The sequence below is a fragment of the Dermacentor variabilis genome, chromosome 6 (genome assembly GCF_050947875.1).
Source record: "Dermacentor variabilis isolate Ectoservices chromosome 6, ASM5094787v1, whole genome shotgun sequence".
Lineage (NCBI taxonomy): Eukaryota > Metazoa > Arthropoda > Arachnida > Ixodida > Ixodidae > Dermacentor > Dermacentor variabilis.
In genome coordinates this window covers 142,419,208-142,433,728 of record NC_134573.1, presented here as the reverse complement: position 1 = coordinate 142,433,728, position 14,521 = coordinate 142,419,208, and the positions used below count along the sequence as shown (strand labels likewise).

At 46.9% G+C, this 14,521-nt stretch overlaps 1 protein-coding gene across 5 annotated transcripts in view; it reads right to left on the bottom strand.

Annotated features, from left to right (window-relative positions):
* LOC142585368 (GRAM domain-containing protein 4-like) overlaps window positions 1-14,521 on the bottom strand; it is a 150,573-nt gene that overhangs the window by 13,144 nt on the left and 122,908 nt on the right. For 4 of the 5 annotated variants that reach the window (XM_075696084.1, XM_075696083.1, XM_075696086.1 and 1 more), the window contains exons 2-7: window positions 11,017-11,181; window positions 9,858-9,969; window positions 6,014-6,091; window positions 2,144-2,243; window positions 1,424-1,500; window positions 328-508 (exon numbers count right to left, since the gene is read on the bottom strand). In XM_075696084.1, coding sequence (XP_075552199.1) covers window positions 328-508; window positions 1,424-1,500; window positions 2,144-2,243; window positions 6,014-6,091; window positions 9,858-9,969; window positions 11,017-11,181 — 713 coding nt within the window. The remainder of the gene's footprint in view (window positions 1-327; window positions 509-1,423; window positions 1,501-2,143; window positions 2,244-6,013; window positions 6,092-9,857; window positions 9,970-11,016; window positions 11,182-14,521) is intronic. The other variant, XM_075696085.1, reaches the window with a different exon arrangement.

Sequence of the window (14,521 nt, the reverse complement as noted above, 5' to 3'; positions counted from 1 at the left end):
GAGAATGCTCTGTCATGCTCATAAGACGCACGCCGTTCGCGACTTGAAAGCACCGGGCTCGTAGAGTTAAAGAAAGAAAATGCGGGCAATACAGATGACGATTATTGTTGCGTGGCAAATATACACCCCAGACGGTGTACGTTTGTTTAAGAGTGTACGTGGCATTCGCACATTCTGAAACAAACTCTGGCTGAGGTTAGCTGCAGGACACCCTTATATAGCCGCGGAGCCAGAACGACTGGTATCACTGACGTGTGGCTAAAGTGGTGATACGCAAATGCGATGACGTCATCGCCACTTCCGAGGTCATATGTAGGCCCCACGTACTATTTGAGCGAGAATGACTCGTCGTTGTCCTTCGGAGGCTGGTCTGGCACCTCGACGGGGTGCCACTCGGAGAAGTCGTCCTGCAGTTCGGCGAACCAGTGCTTCAGAGTGGTCAGCTGAACCGCCGCCCAGTCGGAGGCGTTGAGCTTCTCCGCAGAGGACGACCGCAGCGCCGGCGTCTCTGCATGAGGTATGTAGTTGCGGTCGCGTTAGGAAACGTCGATAGGCGACGCGGACGCATTCTATACAGTGTACGCTTGTGGGCAAAAGAATACAGCGTTGGTTCAGTTAATCTTTTTTCTTCAATGCGAGGAGCTTTTCTTTGCGAACATCACCGCGTTTTTGTGATCATAAGAGCTGTGCGTGGCTGTTCTGTCGCCGAATAGGCCAACCAATCACGGCGGAGAAGACGCGCGTCACCGCTGCTGGGTTTCTTGCATCAGCACCAGATGGCTCTGGTATCAGCGGTGGCGCCGGCCGTGCGGAGGACAGAAAAAAAGACAACCAGAAAGCTCGCCTTCGCGCTTCCGCGGCTGCCGGGAATTAGGTGGTAAACGCTTTTTGCGGATAGAATGGATTCAAATTGCACTACGTACGTATGCGCATGCTGACTCTGAAAACACGATGCGTTCGAGGCGTCCGTCGTACTCGCTAATAGTCAGCGACTCCGCCTAACAAAAGGCTCAATATAATTTGCATACGTCTGCTCTTGTCTGTGCGCGTGCGTGCGTGTACTCGCGTTTCGATTCTTTGTGCACTGACACAACGTTTCGCTGCATTTAGTTTCCAACTCGTTCGATCTGCTACAATTGCATTTATTGAAAAGAAAACGATATATACTTCAGCACGTAACGGTTGCATCGCAAAAAATGGAAACTTACGACCGCCACTGCAGCGTTAAACTAAATATAAACAAGGCGGGTTAGACAAGAAGATATTACACTTCGGAAATTTCAAGCACGCCGGTGTTGCTATGAGCGAAAGCGTGGTACGCCAGGACGGACGTACGAAACCACGCACAATCCTGTTCAAAATTCCCGTATTACCGTCAAGCATTGAATGAAAGAGTGAATAGTTTCTAAGGGGAAACACTAACCACAGGTAACTTTGATGCTTGGAATCCTGCCTGCGCTGTTTTGGACCAGGGGGCTCTGGGGTGCCGGAGCCTTTCGCCTAAAGACGAGTAAAGGAACATAAAATAAGAGCTTTATAGCCAAAAAGTATCCGAGACGTTGCCTTTACTGTTGGTGTTTTCAAAGAAGAAAAAGAATACTAAATGTTATTCACATAAAACGGCGAGTGATCAGAGAGACACGCGATAAAATGTTTAGGTCCCTCTTGCACAAGATGCCTTTGAGGAATGCCATAATTTTGGCCACCAATCGCCAATTCACCTGCACGTCGATGAAGTTGCGCTAGCGTGGCGCACATCTTATGCACCTTGGTTTTGAAGCTTCTGTGTTTGCTGCGGTGCAGCATTGTGGCGCCATCTCGTATGCACTCGGCGAATGATAGCTGTGGCTTCCGAAATTCCGGTGCAGACCTTTGCACTTTCTTTCCACCTCTTCTTTTTCTTTTTTTGCCTTTTTGCGTGATAAGACACATGACTCTTAACAGGCTTCAGACAAGATGACACAAATCAGTACTAACGCTAAGTATAACTGCTTATTTCGTGTTGACTTTTGCGTGCTTACACATTTTGGAAACACATATGACTCAAAACAGGCTTCGGACAAGAGGGGTCAGGTACAATTGCAAACACTTTAGGCATAAGTTGCTATCGGAAGTAGATATACAACAAATATGCGTCACTCACCTCTGTCGAGGCGCCGGTCGCTTCATCATGAGCTTCGGTGAACTCGAATCATTTTGAGAGGACTTGTCACTCTGGCTATGCAAGGCGTCGTCATCTGAAACTGAACAAGTATTTGGGGATTCGGTTAGTCTATTGCTTCAGGAATGCTTCTGTAGATGTGTATTGAAGATAGATAAAAAGAAATAACGCAGTTCTACATTTCCAGATGTCATCCTTCTCCTCAGTCATGGAGTAAAAATATCAATGCTGTGCGTAGTCAGACAGCTTGCACGGTTGCGGCTGCTTATTTCGTAGCGCCGTTATGGGCTCCGATTTCGCGAACTGCGACTCGTGTATAGGCTAAAGCCCGAATTTCATATCTCGGACGCTAAGGCAACAAATATAAATGTAAACAAGGAGGTCAAAGAAGGACAGCTGCCTTGCAGAGCCTTGAAAGCGTATAAGCGTAAAGGCATTTGTACGCGTCGAGCTTTTCACATACCAAATTACCGCACCGCTATATACCAGAGTGCCGTGCAATCTGTGCACTTTTCGACCCTGGAAGTTAGTTGGCTAACAGTGCTTCTCGCGCAGCGCGATTTCGATTGGCTTCGCTTGCGGCTTGCAATATGTGCTCTTGATGTGTGGAGCCAAAGAGAAACTTGGGTTGCTTATGCATTACATTACGTAGGGTGACCCAGCTAACGTTAGCCATGCTGTTCAACGGAAAATAATAATTATTAGAAAAAACACGGTGCAAGATACAATTTTAAGATCAACAGTGTTGGTCGTCAGAGCTTCGACGATCAAACACCGTAGGTCCTAAAATTGTATCTCGCACTGTATTTAAAATATATGCATATTTTGTTTCGTTGAATCGCTTGCTAACGTTAGCTGGCACACGCGGTACAGTACAGTTGTACAATTAAAATAAAATATATATGAAAAGAGCACATCACATTTAAAAAAAAGCTTTCTATATGCAGTGTAATTGGTTATAGCGCGTGTGTTTGTTTGTGACGCAGTTATACGTGTTCTAGTAGTAGTAGTAGTTTTTTTTTTTATTGCGCGCACTTAATTGAAGCGAAATTCGTTATGTTAATTCGAAAGTTGTACAGGGACTGCTGGGAAGCACCCAGACCGATTGTTTCCGACACAAGGCAGCTTCGGCGTTTACCTTGTCGGCGTTTACATTCGGCTTCCGTTGGAAAGAGTCAAAAACTTATTCAAGAGTTCTGGAGTACTTCTACAAACCTTCCATTAGATGACGTCGTGGTAACTGGTCGCCAGTTTATAATTTTATTAATTAGGCTTGTTTAATCAGTTGCGTAAATTCAACAAAACACTGAGGACTGGAATGCACGCAACGTACGAATCGTTGCATTCGCGTAAAATATCTCATTACCTGTTAAACAACGTGCATTATTTTTTAATTTCTTTCTAAACGGAGGGGTGTATACAACAACTTGTACAGACGCCTACACTATCATATGCGCGTGCTTCAGGAACGGGCTGGACTGATCTATTTCTGAGCGGGCGGTACTTTTATTGCAAAGTCCTGCGGATGGCTCGCAAGCGAGTGTGGATTATAGTTGGTTAATCGATTCAAAAAATTCATCTCGGTTACAGCACGCGTCGATAACCGTAAGCAGCCTTAATGAATCCCGTGCAGACCAAATCTTCTGATGCGCGATCTCTGGAGGGGGCGTACTCCGCAAAAGAAGCTCGACCTTCTCTCTTCTCAGTGTTGCTTGAAAACTACAGCCAATGCAGCGCGGCTCATTCCTTTTCGCCGTTCTTCGTCTCTACTGGTAATTATCGTACCAACATATCTGGCGTGTTATCCGCGCTTGTGAGACGCGTGGCATAGAGAGAGAGAGAGAGAGAGAGAGAGAGAGAGAGAGAGAGAGAGAGAGATAAAAGAGATTAGACAGGTAGGGAGGTTAACCAGACGATAGATTCCCAGTTTGCTACCCTGCACTGGGGAAGGGGTAAGGGGAGACAGAAAGATCTTAAAAAGAAAGATGAAAGAAAGAGCACATACATGAAACGCGTGGTATACGCTATAGAGGATGCATTTTTTATTTAGACTATACAGGTTATTTTTAGGCTATAAGCGCAGCGAATGTCGCGTTCTTGCAGGTGAATTCCTAGGCGAAGCGGACATACTTTGCCGTTAATAACGTAGTCTAATTAACGGAGTCTAATTAACAAAAAATGTTAAATAACATTTTTATTAATGCTACACGAGCAGTTTAAAGGAGAACTTGAAGGCATTCATGTTTTAATGCACCCTCATTTTTTTTTAAGTCTTAAAAACCGCACCTAATTCCAGATATTCATCATCTAATTTCAGCGGTAAATCCAGGCAATATCGAAATCGAGCGCCGCGGGAGAGCAGCAGCAAAGCCGGCTCCGCTGTAGAAAGAAAATGTATTTGGTGTTTTAAGTGGCAAAACCGCTTTCTGATTATGAGGCATGCCGTGGTGGAGCACTCCGGAAATTTCGACCGCCCGGGGTCCTTTAACGTGTACCTAAATCTAAGTACACGGGTGTTCTCGCCCCCATCCAAAAATGCGGCCTCCGTGGCCAGGATCCGATCCCCCTACCTCGCGCTCAGCAGCCCAACACCATAGCCACTGAGCGACCACGGCGGGTAGGCCCCGCTGTCATATAAGACTTTTGAAACGACGGGCGACGGCAAACGCGAGGAAGTTTTGAAACCGAACGCCTCGGACAGCGGCGGCAGCTATACTGATGCCCGTCACGTTTTGCCTGGCAAGCATGCGTTATATACGGCTGCGGCCAAGGTTTCGCTGCGGCACGCTATCATTCCAACTTCGGCCCCCCGCACTTCTTTATATACTCTGTTGTAAAAAAAAAAAAAAAATCGTCGTCTGACGCGCAGATGGGTGTAGCGCTCGGTCTCGATATTGCCTAAATTAGACGTTTCTTTTAACTGCGCGAAAAGCGAGGACGCGCGAAAGAAACACGCGAGCCTCCTCGAATGAGCTTTTGGAATTTCACGAATGTCTCCAATTAGGGCGTGAAGTAGGTGCCTCCAAGTTTGCCATTTAGACGGCTGGCGCCCCAAGGCACAAATAAAGAAAAGTTAATTAACGATTTTTCTTGTTAATTAGTCTTCTGAAGCTCACGCTATTAGCGGCCACCTTCGCTGTGCTCATAGCCTTGTTTATAAAAAAAAATCTGTCTTGTCTGAAAAAAAAAAAAAAGAAACACCCTGTGTGTAGTCGCGTCTGACGTTTGGGGAATTTTCACGCGGCCTTGAAAGCGGTGGCCGGAGAGCGCGTGTCGTTAGGTGTCGTTAAGCTGCGTCAGTCTTCACCTTGTCGCAATGCACCGTCATTATCGCTCCCTTACTTTTTTTTTTTTTTTTTACTCACGTCTTTCCTGCATATTCTATGACTATACCGGCGTTCGGCATATACATGGTTGCACATCTGTTCGTTCCAAGTCTCCCCGGGAACTTTCGTCGAACTTTCTGGGCATAAGGATGACGTCAGTTGGTGTAACCACTACGGAGCGCGCGCAGCTTTTTTCGAATTGGTGTTGCGTTGAAACACCCGTTAGAGGAGGAGGAGGAGGAGGAGGAGGAGGAGGAGATAAAGAGATTGCGCCGAAACACCTGTTAGAGGAGGAGGAGGAGGAGATAAAGAGAGCCGGCAGGGATGTTAACCAGAAATGCGCATGGTTGGCTACCCTACTATATGGGACGGGAAAGAGGGAATGGAAATGTAAGATAGAGGGATAGGAGAGGAAGGAAAGCCGGCGGTGAGCTCGCGCACGCACGCGGAGGGCCCGGGCGAGTCAGAGACGTTCACACAGGCCAGCCCGTTTGAAGAAGAGAATCAAAACTGCGTGCATATGTACCCGAGAAAGGCGCACGCGTGTCCGTGACGTCGCTGTGACGCAGCATAGTTTTCGGAGTCAGGATGTTTCGGGGAGTCCCTGCGCGAGAGCGGACGTCACGTGTGAACACACCCTTACGGCACATTTATTTATTTATTTATTTATTTATTTATTTATTTATTACACCTCAAATACCTCGATGCGAGTCATTGCACAAGGGGTCGGCATGAGCACAGCAGTCGTGGGTCAATATATATTTAGGGTGCTCTTCGACGACGCACTCGACTTCGAAGTACTTCATTTTCAAACCGACGCGGCCAGGAAATGTCGTCATATTGCATCATTATGATGCCGTGTAGATTGTGTGATTTCGGACGTAACATTATCTATCTATCGCATCACTACTAAGCGATATATATAGGCATATATATATATATATATATATATATATATATTGGCATGGTGTCTCCCTTTCTTTCTATCTCCCCCTTCCACTCTTTTTCTCTTTTTATCCCTCTTAACCCTTCCCCCTGCGCAGGGTAGCCAACCGGAACTACCTCTGGTTAACCTCCCTGCCTTTCTCTGCATTATTTTCTCTCTCTCTCTATAGGCATGGAGTAAAGCACACGCGCATTCACCCGGAAATGCATTGTCGGCCTAAATTCGCTCCGTGTGAGACATATATATATATATATATATATATATATATATATATATATATATATATATATATATATATATATATATATATATATATGCGCGACGAATGCTCTCTCTCTCTCTCAATTTATAACCCGACGCCCTTTCCCCTAGTGCAGGGTAGCAAACCGGACGTGCGCCTGTTCAACCTCCCTGCCTTTCCTTCTCTCTCTTCAGTATCCGTCTACCCTCTTGCGTGTGGGATTGTTATTTTTTTTTTGTCAGTTGCGTGCAGTGGTAGCAAGGCGAAAAAGATAATAACCACGGACATTGACATGCGCGTCAATTCAACCCCCCGTTTAGCCAATGCGGATGCACTTCACTTCAATGTGGAGAGCATTACTATATTACTGCACACGATTCCCTTCGTTGAAGGCGCTACCATGTTAGACGGGACATGCCGCGTTTTGCAGCAATGATAAAGGAATAGCTTTGTTTTTCTTCCTCGTTATACCTGCCGCCAGTAATCAACTTGTGCGCGTAGTTAAAGCTGGTGATTCAATTCTTTATGTATATATTGAATCACCAGCTTCAACTACACGCACAGTTTAATTATTGGCGGCGGGCATAATGAGGAAGTAAAAGCTATTCCTTTATCATTGCCGACGAAACTCGGCACAAATAGTCATCCTACCACTGCGACTTTCAGTGGAGCTCGCAGTGCCTTGGGGTAAGGTGACGTAACTTTGACTTATTAATTGGCAGTCCATCACTGTTCGTGATCGAACTGGCGTTACGTCCCGAAGTTACAACCACCTCGTTCTCGAGCGTGCACGCGGGAAACTGTGAACACGTGTCTCTTTATATGCATTCCGCCTACGTCACCCAGCCGATAACCGAAACCGCGTACTTCCTCCTCGTCGGTGTAGATGACGCCAAAGCCTCCGAGCTACCGCGGCGAGTCGAAGAAAGCGAGATGATGGCGTATCACGGAAGCGATGGTGAGTACAAGAAGACTGCATCACCGATGTGCTGATTTCAGCCCCCCCCCCCGCCTCCCGACGTAAGCTTGTGCAGAGAGCCGACGCAGTAAATAACGATGATTTGATTAATTAATTTATTTTACGGCGTCCTAAAGCAAGGCACGGGCTGTAAGGTGTACGCGGCAGCGCGGAACTTCGCATTATTTTGGGCCATCTGAAGTCCTTTGCTGTGCACCGAAGACACAGCACAGACACAAGCCAACATTCTTGCATCCCGCATCCACGGGAAGGCTGCTGTAGCGGCCGGTCGGGTGGCGAACCCGAAACCTCGAGCTCAGCAGAACGAGACTGAGCCACCGCGACGATCGAGTAAAACAATCGCAGTATATTAGTGCATATTCTTTGACCAATAGTTCCGCGGGGCATATTCTGCGTGTAATCGATACCATTGCTCGTATATCCTCAAAATTTGCTGCATGTACGTTTCTTGCGCGCGTGGACGTATACGCTAAGCAATTTATTCGGCCTTCAGCTTTATTAGGCATTAATTATGTGTCTTTTGAAATAATCATCAGCGCACATTATACATATAGGGTGCTGAGAATGGCTTCGACTGAGGCATCCTCGTCGTGTGCTGACAAATCCCGTATAGATTGGGGAATGATGAAAGCCTCGTATACCCTGAAACCCCGTATGCGCCGCGCGGGCATCGTGAATAGACGTCGTGCGCATGTATAGTTCGCTCGTCTGGTTGATGGCACGAAAAGTTTGCGGAATACGAACCTTAATGCAAGAACACCGAAAAAAAAATTCGTATCGAAACAGTAACAGCGGTGTCAGCTCACTGTCGATAAGAACGGCGCATTTTAGCTCAACTCGCAACGTGACCACTTGTAGCTGGTTGTGCGGTGTGTGGCAGCCCCCCCCCCTTCCCTCTACTCCTATGAGAAAGAGAAATAAAAGAAAGCCGAAACTGCGCTTCTAAGGCGTTATCGCATTATTTCGGCTATAATGGCAGGAGTGTCTACAAGCCTCGTCACGCCACCTGACGAGGTGTCTTTTTCGGGTTCGCATTCGCGGCTTTTTTTATATTTCTCGCCTTTCACAAGCGAGCAGTTCGCGTTTACCATTCCGCACGTCTGCGCGAGCACGCTGTGACCTCGCCCATAACGCGGCCTTGGAAGAACGGGTTCAACGACGCCGCATTCAGAGAGACCGTTCCTCCTGCCGTGCATTTATAAACTGTCAGCCTTAGCGCTGCAGGGCCGAGCACTGCAGCGACGATCTGATCGTTCCACGCAAGGTAAGCCGCTCGGTAAGCTCCGCTGTTTTGTTAGGTAATCCGGAAGGTAAGGCCACCGCAGGTAAGCTCGTAAAAGCCCTGCGTCGCTAACTATGCCGCGACGTGCGATGACGGCTTAGATTGTCAGGCTAGCCTTGATGGCGTCGACCGTACGCTGAGAAAGTTAGTGACGTCTCGGGGGGAACAAGCGCGGGAATTTCAGGGAGTGTTTTTTTTTCTTCTTTTGCATCTTTCCTGGCTTACAAAGCCACGGTATGAGTGGACTATTTGCTATTGCAGAAGCGTAATTTACTCATTAAACGTAACCTAATATTCTTTTTTACTGTCCCCGTATGCAGAAGGCCTTTAGTGCAATGGGCTAATAGAGTCTGTTGTTGTTGGCGCTTATTACACCAGAATACAAATAGGCTTCGTCAAGAATGTTGAGATCTTACGACAGTGCCAATCCCCCCCCCCCCCTCGTGTTACTGTAGTGCGCTTTTTTTTCTTTCCTTCTTTCTTTCTCGCTCTGCGGGTGAATGCACACGCTCGTCTGATCAATGTCGCTGCAAGATTGCAAGTTTTCCGTCTGGCGTTGGTTTCTCGTCAGGGCTCAACGCGCTAACGTTCGAAATATACTAAACACAGCTCGCTTCGCCGCGTGTTCTTTTCCTTCTCGCATCGTCAGCGGATCGATGCACTGGCAAGCACAACCGACCACGTCACGTGTACGGTTCGCTTTACGCGAAGATAAAGACTCTCAGCGCGAAGTGTGACGTCCACGTTTCGTAACATCGTCTGTCGCAAAAATGAAAACAAAGCAAAGAAAGGATATCCGAAAGGAAAGGGAAAACCGCGACTAAGCAGACTACGCGAAAGAATGTATAGCGTGCATCTTTTTTTTTTTTTTTTTTGTTCGCTTAAGCACCTGCCACACGAGCTCACGATGAAAAGCACTCACCGGGCATCATCTCCAGGTGGCTGCAGTCCGAGGAGTCGCTCTCTTCGCCGTATCTGTCGGTCCTCAAGAGCTTCGGGTTCTTGAAGGCAAACTGCAGTTCGTCTTCCGTACACTGCGCCACGGGGAAGCGTCGGAGATGAGAAACCCTGTACGCTTTATCAACTCTGTCGCTTGCGAAAGCAGTCGTCGCTAGCACTTCTTCTATACGAAGGCTGATTGTTTGGCACGCGAGTAGATACGCGTGGCATTAGGAACTGGTATATACTCGAACAAATCTATCGCGATGAAATAACTACGGCACATCGAGCGCTGTTCTCTGTGATTGATTGATTGATTTCTTGATTGATTAATTGATATCTTGATTGATTGATTGAGTATTCGATTTACGTACTTATTTGTTCACTTATCAGAACAAGGTAACTGCTTATTTATAGAGCAACAGAGATACATTTCAACTCTCCATCTTCTTGTGAAACTCTATCTAGTTTGATTGGATGCTTATTAATAACAAAAGATAACACCATTTTCTAAAAAATAAATAAAAAATAAACGAAGAACGAGCCTGACAAACTTTGGGAACTTTACTTTTACGAAATAAACGGACGGAGTACACAATGATGCACTGAAATCCCTGGCGTCGCCATGACGTCACCGAATCCGCCGTCCGGGCGCCAAATTAACAAAACCGAAAACTTGGCCTGAATATTTTTCTGCTGATAATAGCATCTAAAGTCCGCGCCGAAAGAGTGTCAATATTGTTTCGAAGTATACGACATCCCAGCCTGAAATATATTAATAGGGAGTTCTCGATTAGGGTACGCAAGAGGTTTGCGTTCCGCTTGACGGTGTCCAAACCCCTTGGGTTCCAGCAAAATGCAAGAAGACTTCGAGTTCCTGAGTATACACGCAAACCTCTTGCATCTCCCTAAACTCCCTAATGTTCGTATTTGGTGCGCCTTTAGGAATACGCTACAGAAGTTCGTTAAGGAACATCGCGCGTTCTTCTTTCGTGTTCCTTTAAAGGGGTCACTCAAAGACACTTAAGCTAGATGCGTCCAGCATATCCCCCCGCCTTCTTGCGCTGCGCACTGTTACACTCGGGTGGTGCCAGACTTCCTTTGAGGCACGATCAGTAAACCGCCAAGCCGAGCCCGTGTACCTGATCCGAGTGCAGGGACATGGTGTCTCCGATGGAGTCGCCCAGGCTGGGCGCCCTCTGCAGGTCTTCTTCCGAGGTCCCGCCATTCTGGAGCGCGAGCTTGGTCAGGTCGGGACACGACAGGTTCTTCATGGACTTTTTGAGCGGCACCTGCAAGGATGGCACCTGCAGCAGGCCGTCGAGCCCGAAAAAGAAACAGCGCCCATTAGAACGACACAGTGCGACGACGGACCAGCGTCGCATGGCGCGGCGGATCTTTTCAAACGGTTCTCGCAGGGGAGCTGGCGAACAATTAGGCCTAACGGTGGCGTCGGTTCGGTGGCTGCGCCACGGGACCACAAGCGAGCGCGCCGATCAAGCGAAGGAGCTAAGCTGAAATGGCTGCATAGCAAACGAAAATATACTGAGGCGGCGAAATGAGTGTGTAAGAGAGAGGCGAACGGTGGTGAAGGACTCGCCGCGTGCGTGGCGGGAGTTGCTGTTCCACTTTCACCCTACAGAAAGAAGTGAGAGTGGTTCCGCGGCGATTTGTCGCGTCGAATGCGAACTAGGGCGGATGGCGGGATCGATGTGGGGAGCTTCCATATCGGCGTGCTGTGTACGATACTCGGTGGGGCAGGAGAAATAAAGTGGGAAGGTTCTATACGTTGAAAACCGAGGTCTCTTTCTTAATTCTTCTTTTCTTTTTTGTTTTTAATTGTTGGGTTTTCACTTCTTCCGTTGCTTTGTGTAGCACTGTGTGGCATTGAATCTAAACTCCTGAACGTTTTTATGTCGACCTTGCTTTTTTTCTTGCTTCCGATCGAGGTTTTTTCTTCCGGAAGCATTTCTCACTCGGTTAGCCGACGGCGCGGATCCCAATGCCTGTATTGGTGTACTTGTCAATATACATGCCGTGAATGTGACGCCTGTCTCTGAGATGTCACCAAGTGACCGACACTAGACGAAACTCGATTTTGCTGGGCCCCTGGCTAATGTGTACTAATTTCGAGCGTGCGCACTTGTTAAGTACACAGGAGGAAGAAAGCGAGAGAATCGTCGATCGTGTGCCTGGCGAGTTGCTTAACTGAGGGGTGTGACAGGGTTTTCTGAAACGTCACAAACGTCATTTCGGGTGTTTTCTCTATAGCTACCGTGTAGAAACAGAAAAAAAAAGAAAGGGAGAACAAATTTAGGAAGTAAAGCTTGAACTATAGTGACCTGAGCTACAGCTTACGGGTACCGTAGATGAGAGAATTTGGAAGCGGCGAGAACTGCGCGCTGTCACATTCTAAAGAACGACGTCCGCATGCATGCGCCGAATTGGTTAGACACAATTCACAAGAACAGTTGCTCGGAAATAGTTGCAATGAGAACAGGCGAATAATAATAAAGGAAAGAGCGTTTCTCGAACACAAATACAAAAAAGAATACGTAAAAAAGGAAAGGTCAACAACGCTAACTAACAAGAAAATAAATAAAGATATGACACACAGGAGAGACCAAGTCAGTTTTTTTTTTTAGAAAAGTGATGAATAAGTAATGAATAACTGTACAAAAAGGCAGGAAGAACAGAGAAAGAGAGGGGCCATACAGACACATGACAGGAGGCGTAACAGATAACGAAGTTCTGACTCCTTCCAGAACACGAAGCAACAGATTTAAACCCACGCAACGAGGCGAGCGCTTTCAAAATTTCTAGGAAAATGGCATCATAAGGGGGGACGGGGGGGGGAGAGGGGTGCACGTAATGCGGACTGTGCCTTTTTAATTATCACTGTAGATGACCAAAGTGCGAGGCAACGTCACCGTCGTTATATTTCTTGACGTCAAATGGGCATATTATACTGACAAGCAGTAATCAACGAGTGATCTCGCAGGCGCGATGTTTCGGCGCGGTGACGTCTTCTTTAGGACAAGTCCCCTTTTCCCTCTTTCAATCTCCTTTCCCCTTTTGCCAGTGCAGGGCAGCCTACTGGGCTCAGCCTGGTTAACCTCCACGCCTTTCCCTTATGACTTTTCTATCTCTCTCTGTATCGAAGCGACCGGTCCAGCGACTTCCCTTGTTCTGTTGATCACTTCAAGTCATCATCAACCCATATGATCATATGTCTTGTTCAAGCTTATGGATACTGCAAGTCACATCGAATCAACGCTTCGGAAGGATTGACATTGAGCAGGGTTTTGAGGGAAAGATGCTGTAGAACATAGAAAAAAAAAGGGGGGGGGGGGCGAGTAGCTCAGCTACTCTCTATCTCAATCTCTTGGCTGGAATCGAATTATTTGACAGGATATAAAAATGCATTTTTCTTTTGTAAATTTCAAGTTTTATTCCAACACCCGGGCTTATGAGGCCCGTGGTTAAGTAAAGTCGCTTGTACCAGTACAATTTTATCTCCGTATAGCCGCGTATAGCCAAGCCAAGCGATAATGTTGGATCGCCACGTTTCCCCTGGCGTTATATATACGTGTTGTGACGGGGCCTCAGACTCCACCGCACTGGATAAGTGGCAAATCGCGGGGCAGGTCAGTTACCGGCACCTTTTGCCTGCAGGCAAGCAATTAACCCGCCTCCCCCTGCTCTAACGCTATCTACTGACGCAGTGTTTGTTGAGAACGTCAAACGTAGTAGCGAGTACGGCAAAAAGAAAATTGTCTCGCAATTTTCTCGGCTACTATGCGAAACACGGCGAAAAGACGATGACGATACGCTTAATTATTAGCCATTGCAAGCGGTTTCCACGCATCGCGAGTTAGGAAAGGCCCGCTGAACGGCTTGGCAGTTGATTGAACGTTACGTAACGTGACGCGAAAATAGTGCGTTTGGTGCAGAGCCCGAATGGTGGCGTCTGCATTATAGTCACAAATACAGCAAAAAAAAAAAAATACTTGCAAGGTGTAGGATTGACATTTCGATAGATGAGCAACATGAACCAGGAGAGACGAAGGGCTGGCTCTATCTTTAGCAACAGTTTTTTTTTTTTTTTTAGTAATCCACCGGACGATGAAACCAACTAAAGCACGGGCGAATTAAACTGTGTTCTTCGACTTGAAATACAGCAGTGTCATTACGAAGGCAAGTTTATTTTTTTTTTTCATATTCTTGAAAGGAGATGACGCTTATGAAGATGAAACTCACGAAGCTCACATTCCCAATCATTTCATATTAAAAAAAAACAGTTTGCTTATCCCGTACGTTTCTTGGTTTCACTGTGATTTGGCCTCACATGACGTTTACTTTGGATGGATCTATCACAGTGAGCGAGACGGGTGCTATACAAGGAACGTGTCAATGACCTCGGCCGCCATACCACGACTACCAGGCTCCATCACCTCCATCATCACCACCACCACAACAACAACAACACGAACAAACGCGCGAACAATTAACACGAACAGACCCAAGCACCAGGTAAACACGAAAAAGAAGAAATAAAAAAGAATAGAGAGACCAACGACGCGTTATTTTTTTTTTTTCTTTCGAGCACTGCACGCTGACACTGTGGTGGAAGTCGACGACCACTCG